General features: G+C 38.6%; 1 protein-coding gene across 1 annotated transcript in view; it reads left to right on the forward strand.

Annotated features, from left to right (window-relative positions):
* ARHGAP20 (Rho GTPase activating protein 20) overlaps positions 1–21,179 on the forward strand; it is a 139,169-nt gene that overhangs the window by 75,815 nt on the left and 42,175 nt on the right. Inside the window, exons 3-4 of the mRNA XM_028105722.2 lie at positions 4,888–5,052; positions 19,254–19,403. Of these exons, the coding sequence (XP_027961523.1) occupies positions 4,888–5,052; positions 19,254–19,403 (315 nt within the window). The remainder of the gene's footprint in view (positions 1–4,887; positions 5,053–19,253; positions 19,404–21,179) is intronic.

The raw sequence follows: 21,179 nt of genomic DNA on the forward strand, positions 1-21,179 counted from the left end.
GGCAGGCAGAGGGAGAGGGAGAAGCAGACTCCCGCCGAGCAGGGAGCCCAACGTGGGGCTCGATCCCAGGACCCTGAGATCATGACCTGAGCCAAAGGCAAACACTTAAGTGACTGAGCCACCCAGGTGCCCCTATCTGATGGTTTCTAATTATAATTAAAAAGCAGTTACTTATTGAACCTAAAACCAAAATGCAAAAGATGACTTTTCTCCTTGCAAAGCTTTTCTGTCTGGAGATGGAGAAACTTCAGCTGTGTAAAATGCTATCGTTCATCTATTCGTTGCTTGCTAGCCTTGTCCTTACTCAGTTTTCATACAGCAAGTGAAATTTTGTTCTTTTTTTCTATAAATTTGAAAATTACTACATAATAAAAGATGCCATTATACCTCCTCCCACTCCCCATCCCAAAAGAATTTGAAATAGAAATGATTTTTCTCTACGATGGGCCTTTTCTCATTGCCTAATTCTAATTTGCAGTATTAAACAGAGAAACTCCCTCTCCCTTTTCTTTCAAAGGACTCTGATTGGTTTACTGTCTTTGTTCCTCACTTATACATCTCTTTACATTACACATAGTGTGTGCTTAATTAGTACTTAGTGAGCATAATGGCTTTCACTTCCTCAGAGAGTTAACTGTAGCCCCAAAACTACAGGAAATGATGAAACAGCTCTCAGAAGTTCACCTTACCTGAAGTAGAAATACATGCTACTATTACTTCGAATACAGAGTTGTAGACTCTTAGAATGTTAGAGCCAGAAGGTGTTACAGAGTTTTGGACAACAGTGGTTCTCAAACTTCAGCGTGCATTAGAATCATCCGAAGAGCTTATTAAAATACAGAATGCTGAGCCAGCCCTCCCGAGTTTCTGATTCCTTATGTCTGTGGTGGTCCTGAGAATTTGCATTTGTGAGAAGTTACCAGTTGATGCTGATGCTGCTTGTTGGGGACCACATTTTAAGGACAACGGTAACAGAGAACAGATGGCTGACCACTCAGATATTATCTCAGAGAGCCCTCGGTTGTGTAGTATACCCAAGGAGAACAGACCCTGTGACCCATACTGTTCCAACCCAAGAAACATGGATAACCGGGCATCTCCACTTATTGTGGGTATCACCTGAACCAGATACTTGGAATGACAGGACATGGCCTCTTGTACCCTATACTTTGATGGAGACTCTGACAAATTTTTGTTCTTTGAGCTCCATTAGACTAATAAACATTTTTCAGTTCTTATTGCTATTTTTGTTATTATGTCTCTTGGTTTTTATTTTATTTCAACTCTGACTTGTTTCCCTGAGGTGACTCTCAAGTATGCTTATCTCTGTATTTATAAACTGTAGGTTAGGGTTGCTTGCTAACCATATTCATTATCTATTTCCTTCTCATCAGTAATATTAATTCCACCTTTTGAGTACATGTTTTTATACTTAGTCTGGTATACAAATTATAAAAACTGATTCAAGATCTTCCAGTCCAGCTGCCTTTACAGATGCAGAAACTGAGGCAGCCAAATAAGTCACCGTGTCACACTGCTTAGCAAAAAAGCTTGGATGAACCCCCTTCTTCCCCCACTCTCATTAAGTCCTAAACTAGTAAGCTCAGTTACCATGGGTGGATGAGGGATGAGTCAATATGAATGAAATGCTTGTCCTTTTGAAAGGCTACATGGAATTTTTTTAAGTACATGTTTTGAAACCATACTTGTAAATCTCTTTCACTTAGTAGCTGTGTATTTTAACTGCTCTGAACATCAGCTTCCAAATCTGCAAAATGAGGGGTAATAACACTCACCTTCAGGGCTAATTGTTTCTCTCCTCTTCCTGCCTTTCCTCTTAAAGTGACCTTGTAGTGCTAAGCTGCTAAAAATAACCAGAACCAGACTTCAGTTCTTCCTTTCTCATTCCTTAATTCCTCAAGCCCCAGGCCATTCACGTTCTGCAGAACCTCACCAGTCTTCTGGAACTGTTTTCTTGAAGGTCTTAATGACCAACTGATTTTTTCCCAGACATCTTCTCAGGCTTCAGCTTGTTACCCCTCTACCAATTTCAGCAGCCTCCACCTTGCTCACAGATTCTTCTTTCCTCACCACTTCAAATCACATCCTTTCTCAGGGAGGTGTTTTCTGCCTTTTTTTCATATTCTGTGCTCCTTCCCTATGCAGTTTTAGCCATTCCCGTAGCATATATGCACCTGTCTTTGTATGATCACCAAATCTACATCTCATCCTGACATCTCTTCTAAGTGCTAGCTGCCTGGCTGGTTTCTCCATACCACCTAGTCCACTGATAATTTCAAAGTATATTTGAAACAGGTCATCTCTTCTTCCCCTGCCACAATAGCCTTTTTCTCTTGTGTTCATCTTTATTAATCGCTAAAATGTATATGGAAATACAGAGGACTTAGACTATCCAAAGCAGTCTCAAAAAAGAAAAAGTTGGTAGGTATATACTACCTGATTTCATGATTTACTATAAAGGTAAAATTAGAAGACAATGTGTATTTAACAAATAGATCAGTGGAACAAAAGAGAAAGCCCAGAAATAGACCCATGCTTAATACTCATGTAATTTTAACAAAGGTGCCAAAGCAATCCGTTGAGGAAGAGAAAGTTTTCCGTGTACATGGTGCTGAGTAATATGGTATCCATATAGAAAGGCAAAATGAACCCTAGCCCCTGCTTTATGCCATAAGCTGCAGTTAATTTGAGAGAGATCATATACCTAGATGTAAAAACTAAAATTATACAGATTTTAGTGAAAAACATTAGAGAATATCTTCTTTGACTTGGAGGTGGGTGAAGATTTCTTTGGTCAACAGAAACGATAAACTAGACTCCATCAAAATTTTAAAACTTCATCAAAAATGCAATTAAAGTATACAGGCAGCAAAGAAAAACTATTTGTAAAACACATCTGACAAAGGACGAGTATCCAAGATACATAAAAAAATTCCTATAACTCAGTAATAAAAAGATATATAACCCAATTTTTCTACATTGGCAAGATTTTAAGATGATTCAGAAATGAAAATATACAAACAACCAAAAAGAACATGAGTGTTCAATGTCATTAGTCATCAGAGAATTGCAAACTAAAATTGTAATGAGATGTTACTGTGTACCCACTGGAATGGCCAAAATTTAAAGGACTGACAACATCAAGTGTTGGTAAGGCTGTCAAGCATCTGGCACTTCCCCGCATATTGTTGGGAATAAAATTTGATAACAACCACTTCGGAAAACTAACTGGCAGTTTTTTCTAAAATTAAACATCTACCTACTCTGTGACCCAACAGTTTCATTCTTAGATATTTATTCAAGAGAAATTAAAACATGGGTCACAAAAAGACCAGTACAATATTTAATAGCAGTTTTATTCGTAATAGCTAAAAACTGGAAAGAACCCAGGCCCATCAACAGGAGAATGAACCAACTTTGATAGATTTATGCAGTGGAATAGTATTCAGCAGCATAAAGGAATGGATTACTGATAAAATAGCTTCCACAAAGAAGTGCATATGGCGCCTCCCTTTATGTGAAATCGTAGAACAGGCAAAACTAGTCTTCAGTGAAGAAAAAGAAGAGTGGTTGCCTTGAGGGTGACAGGGTGGGGATTGACTATTGTAAGGAACTTGAGGGATTTAGGGACTGAACAAAGAAAAAGATATCATTGCGCAGGGTTGCAGGAGAAAGGAAGTCCCTTATGGCATGAGACTGTCTTGAGGCTTGTGGTCAAAGGGCCCCCATCCAGAAGGGGAGAAGGGCAAGGGAACTCCTGAGGGGAGGAAGATTGGAGAGGGTGTCCCTGGAGCTTACACCGAAGAGAACTCTGACGGGCAGCAGTGACCTGGAGTCTTATCATCACTGCTCTGTCTTATAAAGGCTGGCAGAGATCGGGTGTGCTTATGTGACACATGCAAAGCAGTCAAGCTACAAATGGGGGCGATTTTTAAAATAATTGGGTGGGTAAAAATGTAAGTTTGGTGCCAGTATACTTTTGAGCTGGTGGTCTCAGCCTGCAGTGAAGAAATAAACAACCCAGAGGCCAGTACATAGAAGCCGTCTTCAGCTAAAATATCCAACTGAGAAGGGATGAGAGGGAGTACTTTGCTGTGATGATGATCTTCCTAACTTGATAAAGTTTTAGACCATGCAGGTGAATACATTTGTGAAAACTCAGTGAATATATACCTAAGATCTCTGCATTTCATTGTACACTCATTTCTTTAAATTATAAGTAAATATTGGGTGCCTGGGTGGCTCAGTTGGTTAAACAACTGCCTTCGGCTCAGGTCATGATCCTGGAGTCCTGGGATCGAGTCCCGCATCGGGCTCCCTGCTCAGCAGGGAGTCTGCCTCTCCCTCTGACCCTCTTCCCTCTCATGCTCTCTCTCTACCATTCTCTCTCTCTCTCTCAATAAATAAATAAAAATCTTTAAAAAAAATTAAAAAATAAATAAATTATAAGTAAATATTGAACTTTAGTTAATGATGTTCATGCCGAAGCATTTAAGGAGAAATGTACTGCTGTATACAGTTTACACTGAAATGCTAAAAATGGAATGGATTATTGAACAGATAGAAAGATAGTTGGATAGATATGTGATAAAGCGAGTACAGTAAAATTTTCATGGTAAAATCCAGGTTGGGGTATACATGGGTTTATTATAAAACTTACAACTTTGCTTCGTGTTTGAAAAACTTCATAATGAGATGTGCAAGACCACCGGTAGAGAACGACTGAGGGCCAAATTTGGAAACTGTGCCATCGCATGAAAAAGCACAGAGAGCTGCATATCTCTTGACCAGAAGCTATAATTTTATAGAACTCGGTCCTGTATTTGATCATTTGACTAAAGATCTGTGGTGTTTTATCTGTTCCAGGGAAAGTCCTGCTGCCAGCGTGGATACATGTACATTTCTCTCCTCATTTGTGTGTTCCAGTAGGACTCTGCTAATTGATGGCCGGGTAGAGCTCAAACGAGGCCTGCAGAGGCAGGAGCGGCATCTTTTCCTGTTCAACGATCTGTTTGTTGTGGCCAAAATCAAGTAAGTATACTGTAAACCTGTCCCAGTTATCATGATAAAACTGCATTCCCACTAACAAAGATAACCTTTCTATTCAGTGCTTACTGTAAAGAATGCCAGGCCTCTGTTACCATAACTAATATCTGAAGTGAGTTTTATAGTTTTGTTTTATTTTATCTTTGCAAAAAGAAAGTTTCAATTGTGTATTCATTCAGTGAGTGTTCATTTAGGTCCCACTCTGTGCCCTCTTCTGAATACATATAGGGGGATACAGTACAGAATGTGATGGGTATGGTCCCTGCTTTTTTGGTACTTTTATCCTAACGTGTGGGAGAAGTTGCACATTGTGATAAAAACTGAGTACAGAGTGAAGTAAAATATGGGATATATGTTAAGTAGGTATAGTCAGGAAAAAAAAAAAATCATTGAAGGCTGAAAAGCAACCAGCCATTCAGATATTAGGAGGATGAGCATTCTAGGCAGAGGGAAGAGCCAACCCAAAGGTGGTGGGAAAAGCTTGGCCCTTTGAAGGAGCCAAAGGAAAGCCTCTATAATTGGAGCATGAGGAGCAGGAAGACAATACGAATTGAGGTTGGAGAAATAGACAAGGGTCAGGTTATCAGGATCTTGTCAGCTGTATTATCTATTCCCATGTAACAAATTACCCCAAAACCACAGTTTATAACTACAGACATCTCATACTCAGGAACACTCATCTCAGATTGAGGAGTGGTTTTGCTGGTGGTTCTGGCTCACAGGTCCTCATGAGGTTGCAGTCAAGCTGTTGACCGGGCTTGTAACCGTCTTACAGCTTGATTGAAGCTGGCGAATCCACCTCCCCGCTCACTTGTGTGGACGCTGGCAGGCCTCAGTTCCTCCCTGGCTGTTGGCCAGACCCTGTAGTTCCTCTCCATGGAGGTGTCTCCACAGGGCTGCTCATGACATGGTATTGCTTCCTCCGAAGTGGAAGATCCAAGAGTATGAGATAGATGTAGGCAAGCGAGAGAACACCCCAAATAGAAGCCAGAGTCCTTCATAACCTAATTTTGAAGGTGGCATACCGTCATTTCTGACATATGCTGTTGGCCACACAGACCAGCCTTAAGTGCAGCGTGGAAGACAACTGTGCGAGGGTGCGAGTATCAGGAAGCAAGGATCGTTGGGGGCCATCTCGGAGGCCAGGTGCAACAAAGGCTGTGATAAGGAGTTGGGATTTTATTCAAAGGGATTGTAATATAATTTAATAACAGTATTAATATTTAGTAACAGTATACACATTTTAGTAACAGTAGAGACCTCACATTTATCTAGATCTTATTGTATGTTCGGTATTTTTCTAGAGACTTTAACCTGCATAACTGTTCTATCAGGCAGATATTGTCTCTTTTTACAGAAGAAATTGATACTCAGAGAAGTTAAATTACTTTACCGAGATCCCAAAGGTAGTAATTAGTTGAGCCCACATTTGAACATAGGTCCATCTTACTTCAGAGTCTGCTGTCTCTGTTACTCCTTTTCTTATGGATTTCATAGAAAATTCTTCCATAGAAACTTGTTGTTTGCTTTTATAGCATTATAGTCTTTCTTATGCGATGAGTAAAAGGATCTAACTAAATAACTAGTAAGAAACTGTATAGAATTCTTAGTGAACCGTTGATACATTTTTTTTGAAGTTAAAGGCAAAGATAAAAATAAGAAAATGGTTTCAGAATGTGTTAGGTTTTTTCCTTAGGAAAAAAAATGTCTTTTTTTTTTCCATTATGGTGAGAACACTTAACATGAGGTTTACTCTCTTAACAAATCGTTAAGTGTACAATCCAGTATTGTTAACTAACACACATACAACACCGTGCCTATTAGTTAACATCTCTAGAGTGTATTCATCTGGCATAACTGAAACTTAATGTTCATTAATGAGCAATTCCTCATTTTCTCCCTCCCCTAGCCCTTGGCAACCAACACTCCACTCTGATTTTTTAAGTTTGACTATTTTAGATACCTCATATAAGTGGAATCACGCAGTGTTTGTCCTTCTGTGACTGGTGTATTTCATTAGCATAACATCCTCCAGGTTAATCTGGGTTATTGCATATTGAAGGATTTCCATTTTTGTTAAGGCTGAGTAATATTCTGTTGTATGTATAGACCCCATTTTTCTTATCCATTCATTCATCAGTGGACATTTCGGTTGTTTCCACACCTTGGCTATTGTAAATAGTGCCACACTGAAAATGAGTGTTAGTACCTCTTCAAGATCCTGATTTCAGTTCTTTGATAAATACCCAGAAGTGGGATTTCTGGATCATATAATATTTCTGTTTTTAATTTTTTGAGAAACCTCCATATTGTTTTCCATAGTGGCTGCCCCATTTTACATTCCCCAACAGTGTACAAGGGCTCCAATTTCTCCATGTCCTTACCAATACTTGTTGTCTTTTTGGCTTTTTTTTCGTTTGCTTTGTTTTGGGGGTTCTTTTTTTTTTTTTTTTAATAGCCATTCTGACAGTGTGACGTGATATCTCAAGTCTCAACAAAATTACTAAAATTGAAATCTTACCGCGTATCTTTTCCAACCACAATGGAACGCAACTCAAAATCAGGCAAAGCTTAAAACATGTTTTGAATATAAGTAATGCCTACAGTGAAGTTTTGGAAGTAAATTTAATGTTACAAAGAATATAGAGAAAGAAAATTCTTTCCCTCCAAGCCTTTGTACTAAGTCCATTTAAAGCTGTATGCTATTGGATAGAGGAACAAATCATTTTTTAATGTAGATTAGTTGCCATTTCTTTACTTAAAATGTACTGGGTGGGTTCTGTATGCTTCGTATTATGATAAGAGAATCACAAAGATCTTATTACATTTTCCTAACAATCCTCCAAGACAAGAGTTGTTTTAGTTAATGAATACTGAGACTCAGGGGGATTTGTCCAAGGGCATATATTAGGAAATGGCTGAGCTGGGATTTTAATCTAGGCCTTATTTCCAGTGGCTGGCCCTTGGTACTGTTCCCCCATTGTACCCATTATGTGCCTAGTTTTGTGCTCAGCCTGCAGGTAGATAAGCAAACAACAAAAACTTATTTTAATAATCCATTTCCTGGACTTTAGGAACTTAGAGACTATTTACTTGTAACATGTATTCAGTTCTTATGTAAGAAAGTATTTTCCTTCACCTTTTTTAGATGCTTTTTCCTTAACAATTATGATAATATTTAGAGTAGAAAACTTTTGTTTTCTTACCTGTCATTTATTGTTCTGGTTTTTGCTAATGTCTAAGTGGTTTTATGTAACCCATTTAGTGTTTTGCTGGAAAACCTCTTATATAAAGATAGTTTCTTTACCACTAAAAAACTGCTGTTTTAAATATATGTCAAATCTAGGCCCATCATTTACCTGTAGAGCTGACTTTATTTTGACTGCCCCTTCCTCACATAAGGTGGATGCCATTTTTTTCACATACTGCTTTTGAAAGAACTCTGTGTCTACTTAAATGTATGACAAAATCTATTAACAGTTGATTTAATTCTGTATTTAAGAGAGTCAGTTCATGAAAGATTATTTTAAGAACTTTCTACATTTATTGTGGATATTAAAAAGTGTGAGTGATCTAAGTTAATTTGGGGAGTAGGTGGGCATAAGCCCAAGACTCTTGAGATAAAGAGGACATACAGATTTGAGAAAGTAATCATTATTACTGAACACTGCCACCTTGCAAAAATGTTGCCGAGAATTTATCATTATATGGTCATTCTAATAGATAACATTTGATACATTCACAGATCCTTCTTAATAAGAATTTTATGTTTTTCCTGAAATAAACAGCAACCAAGAAGAACTAGTCCCCTGTAATACTAAACCTATGTCTTCCCTGTCACTTCTCACGCTTTGATGGACGATTGGGTTGTACCCTTGATCATTAATTTGCTGAAATGATATGAGTGCTTAATCATGTACTCGGTGAACAAATTCACTACGTTAAGTTCCATATTACTTCAGCTCATCTTCAGGCTCCATTTAGAAACTGCTTTCAGTCCGTAGGTTGATGGTATAGAAATAAATTCAAGTGAGATAACTAATTACCAGCTGCCCCATATTTACTTAGTGAAACTAAGTAGATTTTAGTGAGTGAACTAGCACAAAGGGTTTTTAATTTTTTTCCTTTTCTTGGCTAAAGAATTTTATTCACTTTGTGCTGAATGTTGACAGTGTTTACCTAAAATTCTGTTGAGTTTATTGTCCTTCTTTTCCATACGTCATTAGAATAAGTATTAAAACTGAAAGGGACCTTTGTGACCACGTTTGATATTCATTAGAAAGCTAAATAAAAAGATATTTTTCCAATAGAATTATGGCTTTTCATCTTTTAAGATAATGTTTGAAAACTTGAAAGTATTTAGAAAGAAGTTATTCCATCAGTAACTATAGAGCAACCATTTGGAATTTACTGAGAGGAAGTGACTGTAGTGACCTGACACCTTCTCAAGCCTCCACTTTTCTCAAATTGTTATTTCCTGAGCAAGTAGGGAAATAATGATGAGTTCTACTTATGTCTGTAAGATGAAGAGAAGAAAAAAGCTGTGGTTATTTATTCATTATCAGTAGAATTACCATCAGACACCATGTCCTCTACTCCAAACATACTTAGTAAAACATCTCCAACTTCGAATGGAGGGAAATCTCCTAGAATCCTGTGTATTTCAGCAGTTCACTGGGATTCCTTCCAGTATAAAGATTGGAACATAGGGAAAGAGATCTCTCATCTTAACAAATTTGTAGTAAGGGACTACATTGTGGAAATAAAGAATTACTTTTTGGGTTGTTATTTTGTTTTTTTCAGCCAGTTCACATTAGATTCATACTTTTAAATTTCAATTAGAATAGTCTAATACTATTGGAAATTGAGTGTGAAAAATATGAAGAGACACTATGACACCAGGACTAAATGTAAAATTTTATTTAATACTGGTTTTAAGTATTTTGAAGCTACTCCGTTTATCTTTGTGAACATAAGTGTTTATGAGATTCCTCTAAACCTCCATAGTAAACAGTCTTATCACAAAGCCTTGTAGGTACAGAGAGAGAAAAAAGTAAGACTGGGGGCACCTGGCTGCTTGAGTCAGAAGAGCATCCAACTCTTGATCTCCAGGGTCAGGAGATCGACCCCACGTTGGGTGTAGAGATTACTCAAATAAATAAAACTTAAAAAAAAAAAAAAGCTGAAAATAGAAAAGCTGAAGGGAACTTCATGGTAAGATACTTCCATCCAGACAATTTTTTTAAATTTTTTATTGTGATGTTAATCACCATACATTACATCATTAGTTTTTGATGTAGTGTTCCATGATTCATTGTTTGTGCATAACACCCAGTGCTCCATGCAGAACGTGCCCTCTTAATACCCATCACCAGGCTAACCCATCTTCCCGCCCCCTCTTCTCTAGAACCCTCAGTTTGTTTTTCAGAGTCCATCATCTCTCATGGTTCATCTCCCCCTCCGATTTCCACCCCCTTCATTCTTCCCCTTCTGCTATCTTCTTTTTTTTTCTTAACATATATTGCATTATTTGTTTCAGAGGTACAGATCTGTGATTCAACAGTCTTGCACAATTCACAGTGCTCACAATAGCACATACCCTGCCCAAAGTCTATCACCCAGCCAACCCATCCCTCCCACCCCCCCCACTCCAGCAACCCTCAGTTTGTTTCCTGAGATTAAGAATTCCTCATATCAGTGAGGTCATATGATACATGTCTTTCTCTGATTGACTTATTTCACTCAGCATAACACTCTCCAGTTCCATCCATGTTGTTGCAAATGGCAAGATCTCATTCCTTTTGATGGCTGCATAATATTCCAGTGTGTGTGTGTGTGTGTGTGTGTGTGTGTGTGTGTGTGTGTGTATCTATCTCACATCTTATTTATCCATTCATCTGTAGATGGACATCTTGGCCCTTTCCACAGTTTGGCTATTGTGGACATTGCTGCTATAAAGATCAGGGTGTGCATACCCCTTCGGATACCTACATCTATCTTTGGAGTAAATACCCAGTAGTGCAATTGTATGGTAGCTCTATTTTGAACTTTTGGAGGAACCTCCATACTATTTTCCAGAGTGGTGGCACCAGCTTGCATTCCCACCAACAGTGTAGGAGGGTTCCCCTTTCTCTGCATCCCCGCCAACATCTGTCGATTCCTGGCTTATTAATTTTAGCCATTCTGACTGGTGTGAGGTGGTATCTCATTGAGGTTTCAATTTGGATTTCCCTGCTGCAGAGGGATGTTGAGCACTTTTTCATGTGTCTGTTGGCCATTTGGATGTCTTCTTTGGAAAAATGTCTGTTCATGTCTTCTGCCATTTCTTGATTGGATCGTTTGTCCTTTGGGTGTTGAGTTTGATAAGTTCTTTGTAGATTTTGGATACTAGCCCTTTATCTGATATGTCATTTGCAAACATCTTCTCCCATTCTGTCAGTTGTCTTTTAGTTTTGTGGACTGTTTCCTTTGCTGTGCAAAAGCTTTTTATCTTGATGAAGTCCCAATAGTTCATTTTTGCCTTTGCTTCCCTTACCTTTGGCGATTTTTCTAGGAAGAAGTTGGTGTGGCTGAGGTAGAAGAGGTTGCTGCCTGTGTTCTCCTCTAGGATTCTGATGGACTCCTGTCTCACATTTAGGTCTTTCATCCATTTTGAGTCTATTTTTGTGTGTGGTGTAAGGAAACGGTCCAGTTTCATTTTTCTGCATGTGGCTGTCCAATTTTCCCGACACCATTTGTTGAAGAGACTGTCTTTATTCCATTGGACATTCTTTCCTGCTTTGTCGAAGATTAGTTGACCGTAGAGTTGAGGGTCCATTTCTGGGCTCTCTATTCTGTTCCATTGATCTATGTGTCTGTTTTTGTGCCAGTACCATACTGTCTTGATGATGACAGCTTTGTAATAGAGCTGGAAGTCGGGAATTGTGATGCCGCGAGCTTTGCTTTTCTTTTTCAACATTCCTCTGGCTATTCGGAGTCTTTTCTAGTTCCATACAAATTTTAGGATTATTTGTTCCATTTCTTTGAAAAAAGTAGATGGTATTTTGATGGGGATTGCATTGAATGTGTAGATTGCTCTAGGTAGCATTGACATCGTCACAATATTTGTTCTTCCAATCCATGAGCATGGAACGTTTTTCCATTTCTTTGTATCTGCCTCAATTTCTTCATGAGTATTTTATAATTTTCTGACTCTTCCTCAATTTCTTCCTGAGTATTTTATAGTTTTCTGAGTACAGATCCTTTGCCTCTTTGGTTAGATTTATTCCTAGGTATCTTATGGTTTTGGGTGCAATTGTAAATGGGATCGACTCCTTAATTTCTCTTTCTTCTGTCTTGTTGTTGGTGCATAGGAATGCCACTGATTTCTGTGCATTGATTTTATATCCTGCCACTTTACTGAATTCCTGGATGAGTTCTAGCAGTTTTGGGGTGGAGTCTCTTGGGTTTTCCACATAAAGTATCATATGATCTGCAAAGAGTGAGAGTTTGACTTCTTCTTTGCCGATTTGGATGCCTTTGATATCTTTTTGTTGTCTGATTGCTGTGGCTAGGACTTCTAATAGTATGTTGAATAGCAGTGGTGAGAGTGGACATCCCTGCCATGTTCATGACCTTAAGGGGAAAGCTCTCAGCTTTTCGCCATTGAGAATGATATTTGCTGTAGGTTTTTCATAGATGGCTTTTATGATATTGAGGTATGTACCCTCTATCCCTATACTCTGAACAGTTTTGATCAAGAAAGGATGCTGTACTTTGTCAGATGCTTTTTCTGCATCTACTGAGAGGATCATCTGGTTCTTGTTCTTTCCTTTGTTAATGTATTGTATCACGTTGATTGATTTGCGGATGTGGAACCAACCTTGCAGCCCAGGGATAAATCCCACTTGGTCGTGATGAATAATCCTTTTAATGTACTGTTGGATCCTATTGGCTAGTATTTTGGTGAGAATTTTTGCATCCATGTTCATCAAGGATATTGGTCTGTAATTCTCCTTTTTGATGGGGTCTTTGTCTGGTTTGGGGATTAAGTTAATGGTGGCCTCATAGAACAAGTTTGGAAGTTTTCCTTCCGTTTCTATTTTTTGGAACAGTTTCAGAAGAATAGGTATTAATTCTTCTTTAAATGTTAGGTAGAATTCCGCTGGGAAGCCATCTGGCCCTGGGCTTTTGTTTGTTGGGAGATTTTTGATTACTGCTTCAATTTCCTTAGTGGTGATAGGTCTGTTCGGGTTTTCTGTTTCTTCCTGGTTCAGTTTCGGTAGTTGATACACATCTAGGAATGCGTCCATTTCTTCCAGGTTATCTAATTTGCTGGCATAGAGTTGCTCATAATGTATTCTTATAATTGTTTTTCTTTGGTGTTGGTTGTGATCACTCCTCTTTCATTCATGATTTTGTTGATTTGGGTCATTTCTCTTTTCTTTTGGATAAGTCTGGCCAGGAGTTTATCAATCTTGTTAATTCTTTCAAAGAACCAGCTCCTAGTTTCGTTGATCTGTTCTACTGTTCTTTTGGTTTCTATTTCATTGAGTTCTGCTCTGATCTTTATGATTTCTCCTCTCCTGCTGGGTTTAGGCTTTATTTGCTGTGCTTTCTCCAGTTCTGTTAGGTGTAGGGTTAGGTTGTGTATTTGAGACCTTTCTTGTTTCTTGAGAAAGGCTTGTATTGCTATATACTTTCCTCTCAGGACTGCCTTTGCTGCATCCCAAAGATTTTGGACAGTTGTGTTTTCATTTTCATTGGTTTCCATGAATTTTTTTAATTCCTCTTTAATATCCTGGTTGACCCATTCATTCATTAGTAGGATGTTCTTTAGCCTCCATGTATTTGAGTTCTTTCCGACTTTCCTCTTGTATTTGAGTTCTAGTTTCAAAGCACTGTGGTCTGAAAATACGCAGGGAATGATCCCAATCTTTTGGTACTGGTTGTGACCTGATTTGTGACCTAGGATGTGATCTCTTCTGGAGAATGTTCCATGGGCACTAGAGAAGAATGTGTATTCCGTTGCTTTGGGATGGAATGTTCTGAATATGTCTGTGAAGTCCATTTGGTTCGGTGTGTCATTTAAAGTCTTTATTTCCTTGATCTTTTGCTTAGATGATCTGTCCATTTCAGTCAGGGGGGTGTTAAAGTCCCCCACTATTAGTGTATTGTTTTCAATGTGTTTCTTTGATTTTGTTATTAATTGGCTTATCTAATTGTCTGCTCCCACGTTAGGGGCATAGATATTTATAATTGTTAGATCTTCTTGTTGGGCAGACCCTTTAAGTAGGATATAGTGTCCTTCCTCATCTCTTATTACAGTCTTTGGTTTAAAATCTAATTTGTCCAACATAAGGATTGCCACCCAGCTTTCTTTTGGTGTCCATTAGCATAGTAAATGGTTTTCCACCCTCTCACTTTCAATCTGGAGGTGTCTTTGGGTCTAAAATGAGTCTCTTACAGACAGCATATCAATGGGTCTTGTTTTTTAATCCAATCTGATAGCGTGTGTCTTTTGATTGGGGCATTTAGCCCATTTACATTCAGGGTAACTATTGAAAGATAAGAATTTAGTGCCATTGTATTGCCTGTGAGGCGACTGTTACTGTATATTGTCTGTGTTCCTTTCTGGTCTATGTTGCTTTTAGTCTCTCTCTTTGCTTAGAGGACCCCTTTCAATATTTCTAGTAGGGCTGGTTTCGTGTTTGCCAATTCCTTTAGTTTTTGTTTGTCCTGGAAGCTTTTTTCCTCTCCTTCTATTTTCAATGACAGCCTAGCTGGATATAGTATTCTTGGCTGCATATTTTTCTCGTTTAGTGCTCTGAATATATCATGCCAGTCCTTTCTGGCCTACCAGGTCTCTGTGGATAGGTCTGTTGCCAATCTAATGTTTCTACCATTGCAGGTTACAGATCTCTTGTCCCGAGCTGCTTTCAGGATTTTCTTTGTCTCTGAGACTCGTAAGTTTTACTATTAGATGTCAGGGTGTTGACCTATTTTTATTGATTTTGAGAGGGGTTCTCTGTGCCTCCTGGATTTTGATGCCTGTTTCCTTCCCTAAATTAGGGAAGTTCTCTGCTATAATTTGCTCCAATATACCTTCTGCCCCTCTCTCTCTTTCTTTTTCTTCTGGGATCCCAATTATTCTAATGTTTTTTTGTCTTATGGTATCACTTATCTCACGAATTCTGCCCTCGTGATCCAGTAGTTGTTTATCTCTTTTTCTCAGCTTCTTTATTTTCCATCATTTGGTCTTCTATATCACTGATTCTCTCTTTTGCCTCATTTATCCTAGCAGTTAGTGCCCCCATTTTTCCACCTCATTAATAGCCTTTTTGATTTCGACTTGGTTAGATTTTAGTTCTTTTATTTCTCCAGAAGGGGTTTCTCTAGTATCTTCCATGCTTTTTTCAAGCCCAGCTAATATCTTTAAAATCATGATTCTGAACTCTAGGTCCGACATTGTCCTAATGTCCATATTGAGTAGGTCCCTGGCTGTCGTTACTACCTCTTGTTCTTTTTGTTGAGGTGATTTTTTTCGTCTTGTCATTTTGTCCAGAGGAGAGTAGATGAATGAGAGAACAAAATGCTGACAGGGTAACAACGTCCCCAGAAAATACACTCTAAACAAATCAGAAAAGACCTGAAACCCGGGGAGGAAAAAAAGGGAAAGAAAGAAAAAAGAAAAAGAAAAAAAAAGATAAAAAGATAAAAACAAACAAAAACAGAACAAAACAAAAAAACAGAATATGATCAAATATGATTAGGCTGGTGCATAGATCAGTGCCACACACTAGATTTTGTGTGAATTTTGCTCTGTTAGAAGAAAGTGCCTCCCAAAATTTTTATAAGAAAGAAAAACTTATATATGTACAAAAATAATTGTTGATACAATGAAGGGATGGAATATGACTGTAAAGATGAAAATTATAAAAAATTTTATAAAAGGAATTGATAAGTTGTTTGACAAAGAAGAGGATTTTTTTAAAAAAAACAAGGGAGAAAATGTGATCAAGCAGGAGACTAGAACAGAGGCATACACTAGAGATTTAGGGTATATTTTGATCTGTTAGAAGAAACTGTATCTCAAAATTTTAAAGAGAGAACAACTTACATATATATGCCAAAAATAAGGGGAACTACTATAAAGGGATAGAATATGACTCTGAAAATGAAAAATAAAAATGTTTTTTTAAAAAGGGATAAGATGCTCATTGAAAAAGGGAAAAAGGAAAAAATTTTTTTTAAAAGTTAAAAAAAATTAACCTTGAAAGACTAAAGAATCATGGTAAAAAAGCCATGGATTCTATGTGCAGTATTCCCCTAGTGCTGGAGTTCTCCCATTCTCCTTGATCGGTAAACTTGGTCTTGGCTGGCTGTTCTTGCTCATCTTCTGGGGGAGGGGCCTGTTGTCGTGGTTCCCAAAATGTCTTTGCTGGAGGCAGAATTGCCCTGCCCTTGTCTGGTCTGGGCTAAGTGATCTGCTCGGGTTTGCTCTCGGGAGCTTTTTGTTCCCTGCAAGCTTTTGGTACAGCTTTGGAGGACAAAAGTGAAAATGGCGGCCCCCTAATCTCTGCCCCGGAGGAGCTGAGAACTCGGGGTCCCGCTCCTCAGTGCATGCCCAGAGAAAAGCAGTCAGTCACTCCCGTCTCCCCAGTCTCCGGCAGCACTCTGTGCTCACCCAGCCTGTGACCTGGCGTTTCTATCTCTGGCACCCGACTCAGTGTGGAGTCTCCGAACCCAGCAGATCCCTGCGGTGCGCTCCCGCACCGCTCCTCCCGGGGGAGGGAGGGGAGTCTCCCCAGCTCTGCCGCTTGTTGGGTCCCTGCTGGAGGAGCAGTGGCCCGACTGGGCCGCGGATCACAGTTTATGGCCACCCCGAGCTGAGAGCCCGCGCCTCGGCTCCGTCTCTGCAGTCGGCTTCCCCACTCCGATACCTGGGAGCTCTGCCGCACTCAGGCTCCCCCGGTCTTTCTGTGACCCCGAGGGTCCTGAGACCGCACTGTCCCACGAGGGAGGGTTCCACCCCCCGCTTGGCCACTGGAGCGACGTCCCTCAGCGGAGCCGACTTCTAAAAGTTCCGATTTTGTGCTCCGGGGCTCTATCACTTGCCAGAAGTGGCCAATGGAGGCCCCCTCCCCCGCCGTCTATCCTCTTGAATATCCCCTCGGATTCACTATTCCACACATCCTTCCTTCCGGAAAGTGATCGCTTTTCTGTTCAGAGAGGTGTTGCTATTCTTTTCTTCGATCTCCTGTTGAGTTCGTAGGTGTTCAGAATGGTTTGATCCCTATCCAGCTGAATTCCTGAGACCAGACAAAATCCAGGTCTTCTACTCCTCCACCATCTTGCTCCGCCCGCCCCCATCCAGATGCTTTATAAGACCAACAATACCCAGGGCTTTTTATAGATACATAGTAGTTAAGAGCATTAAATAAGTTCAGAAGTCAACACTGTTCAAGTTCAGATTCTAGCTGTTCTAGTAAGCTATTTGACTTCTCACAAGTTACTTAGCTAAATCTCTCCATGGCTCCATTTCTTTATCTATAAAGTGAGGTTTAAACTAAATAATGTGTGTAAAGTGTTTACCACAATGACTGACTGGCACATGGGAAGTTCTCAGTAAATATTAGCCAATAGAATGGAAGTGATTGTTTACACTTTTAGATTAACTTCTTGTAGCGGGAGGTGGATAATCTTGACACTTTATTGATCTAGGGAAAGAATCATTGCAATGATTTTTTTCCAGGGCAGTAATGCAAAAAGTTCCCACCTGGTATCTGAAGTATCTGATATAGAGAGAGACCTGCATTAGGAAACACAAACTGTGTAAAAAGAGAAATGGGAACATACCTTTCTTTCCAAAAGATTTGTAGTTTCAGTTTTATATTACCTAGATAGGTGCTATCAAAAAATAAGATTTTTTAGCAAGAAAATAAAAAGAAATAAGATTTTATCTTCAATTGAGTCTGTTTCATTTTTTTAAAAAATCTAAAGATTCATAGCAACAGGATGAAAAATATTGAAATGAAACATAGAAAGACATCATTATGCTACAAGGCTCTTTCCTATTACACTTACATTAAGTGTGCCCTACAGGAAGTATAAATGAAGCTTTGAATCCAGACTATCCTTTATGTGTAGTTCCTGCAAGATCCTTTTTCACTTTATAAATCCTAACTGAAGAGTTCTGCCTTTAAATATTCCATGAAGGAGTTTTAGGAATACTGCCATATGAAGTATCTGATTTCATGTTAGCTTTTTCTGTTTCCACAAATGGTTCTGAATGGTAGGAAGTATGCAAGTTTCTGTGCGCATTCTTTTTGTCTTTCCCAGTGCCTTCTAACTAACTCTCGGGTCCATGATGAGCATTAAATCTGTGAATTTAGATCAAGAGATAATGGTGGTTTCAATGTCAGGTTCTAAGGGAGATTAGGTAGAAGTCAAAAAGCAATTTCATTGCCAACTTAAAAGTAGATCACCTTCTGGGTCCTTGGAGATAAATATTAAGTATGTTAACTCCACTTAGATATAGTACTTCCTGCTTCTTTTTTTTTCCCCCCCAGTTTAGGTTAGGGTCTGTTTTTAGGCTATAGTTTTTTTAATTTTAGAATATATGGGAAAATGATATGAAGAAATTCTTAAGAAAGGAAATTTAAACTAAACTTTGCCTGTAAAGACTAGAAAATCTTGTAATGATTCAGTTGGAAATACATTGAAAATTCCCCTAATTAATTCCAGATATTTTTAAGTGCATCTATCTCTCCTAAGGTGAAAATTTTATAACTATTTTCATAAATAATGTGTACTTTAATCTTTTGTTCAGTCACTCAAATTTTTTTGGAGTAGGCAAGTTATAAATAATAAATGAATTTTTTAGAATAGCAGTAAATTTAAAATTTGATTTTTGATCCAAATGCAATGCTCAACATAGAAAAACAAAGTAGGCAGTTTATGGCTATTTGCTGCCCATAAACACAAGCATGAGGACTAATACACCAAATGTTTCAAAGACATTTTCGGGCCAAAGGTAACCGACTGGCTTACAGTTTCCTGTGGTAGGCACTGAATTTACAAACAATGAATAAGACATTCTTTGCCCATGATTAGTGGAAACTGTCCTTTTATCACAAGTACAGAAGCTCTCATAAAATTTAAGAAACAAAATAACAAGAAGTCCTGTCTGGTTTTTATCTTTCTAGATATAACAACAACTTTAAGATAAAAAATAAAATAAAATTAAGTGACATGTGGACAGCAAGTTGTGTGGATGAAGTGGGAGAAGGCCACACTAATGCTGTGAAATCCTTTGTCTTGGGCTGGCCCACAGTGAACTTTGTGGCCACTTTCAGGTAAGAACCATAGCTTCTCCTGTATTGACATGTAAAATACAGTCAACTAGGTAAATTCTAGGATGGAAAGAAAAATGTTAATCAAATTTTGTTCTGATTTTTTTTTTTAAGGAAAATATTTTATTCTGATTGAGTTATTCTGAAGTCAGTAACTCATCTTTTGACCATACCCCGAATAAAGACACTTGTAGGCCTTATTTCTCCCCAACAGCTTCTTATTAAAGTGTGTGGAGAGTAATGGTAAATATTGAGAACCTTGGAGTCTTTTATCTTGGTATGACCAGTAATTTTTAAAGGGGCTCTACTGAAGCACCTAGGGCCTGTGGCAAAGGAATGGAGTGGTCAGAGCTGTGGGGCCGCTGCTCTCCAGCCTCCCCTTCCTTTGTGTTCATGTACTGTTTTACATAGTGAGCTTTCAAATTGGTCTTTTCAACCCACTGCAATAGACTTTTACTGAAAAATTTCATAAAACAGTCCAATTAAGTTTGAATAACTGTTTTATACTCCCAAATTTTCTTTTTTTTTTAAGATTTTTTATTCACTTATTTGAGAGAGAGAGCAAGCAGCGGGAGGAGCAGAGAGAAAGAGAGGGAGAGAGAGACTCCCAAGCAGACCCCAGGGTAGGGCTCCATCCCAGGACTCTGAGATCATGATCTGAGCCAAAATCGAGTCGGATGCTTAACCAACTGAGCTACCCGTCACCCCTATACTCCCAATTTTCTAAAGAAATAGTTTTTAATTATAGAAATAAAGTTAATACCATGAAATAATGGAGTGCCTGAACTGAACATCAGGTTCTGATTTGGCATAAAGATGTGACCATCAAAAGCAAATTTATGACTCAGGAAGTGAAAGTTAGTTTCCTAAGACTCACCCCTTGACTGGGATAGGGTTGGAGAATATATAAATAATCCTTGTACTCTTGTCCTAAACATGCTAAATTGGCACTCTCAGGTCAGGGTGAGCATATCAAAATTCACACTTGTGATTTTGAATAGCTGCACGCTCAAGTCCAGAGTTTGTTTTACACTTAAAGAGTTGGAGTTCACATGCACACATTTTTCTTTTGGTTTCTTCTCTCCCCACTTCCACCAGACACCTCAGGCATCATTCTAAAGCCAGACACCTAGAATTTTCCAAGCTGTTAATCTTTTAATAAAAACAGGCATATCATTAAATTCTTTTATGCATTATTGGCCTACCACAAGATTTTAAGAACTTACTTGGAAGAAACATATGTTTGTATCACTCTCTGCATATGTTGTTTTCCATGACAGATTTCTCTAGATAGTATCATTTTCTGTTGCTTGATCTCCTTGGAGTTACAGGTGAAAGGAAGTAATAATACCTAGTAAGGGGCAAAACCACATGCTGTCTTTTTTTTTTTTTTTTTAAGAGGAAGGATGGCAGGAGGGGAAGTGTGGTGAGGGAAAGAGAGAATCCTCAAGTAGACTCCCCACTGAGTGTAGAGCCTGATGCAGGGCTCAATCTCACAACCCTGAGATAATGACGTGAGCTAAAATCAGGAGTCAGATGCTTAACCGACTGAGCCACCTGAGGCACCCCATACATGTTGTCTTTAACTAAGGAGTTTCCATGAAATGTGTTTTAAGAAGTGAAATGTGGAAACAAGTTTTATACACAATGTATTCTTCAAAAAGTATAGTACTTTAACCAAATGATTAAGGTTAATTAACATCACTAATGATGCCATGTACCCCTCAATAGAATGTGATGAGAAGAGTAGTTCACCTTTGTGTTATTCCTCCTCAAAAC

The sequence above is a fragment of the Eumetopias jubatus genome, unplaced genomic scaffold (assembly GCF_037043125.1).
Source record: "Eumetopias jubatus isolate StellerSeaLion01/CBP00866 unplaced genomic scaffold, mEumJub1_p1.0 scaffold_13, whole genome shotgun sequence".
Lineage (NCBI taxonomy): Eukaryota > Metazoa > Chordata > Mammalia > Carnivora > Otariidae > Eumetopias > Eumetopias jubatus.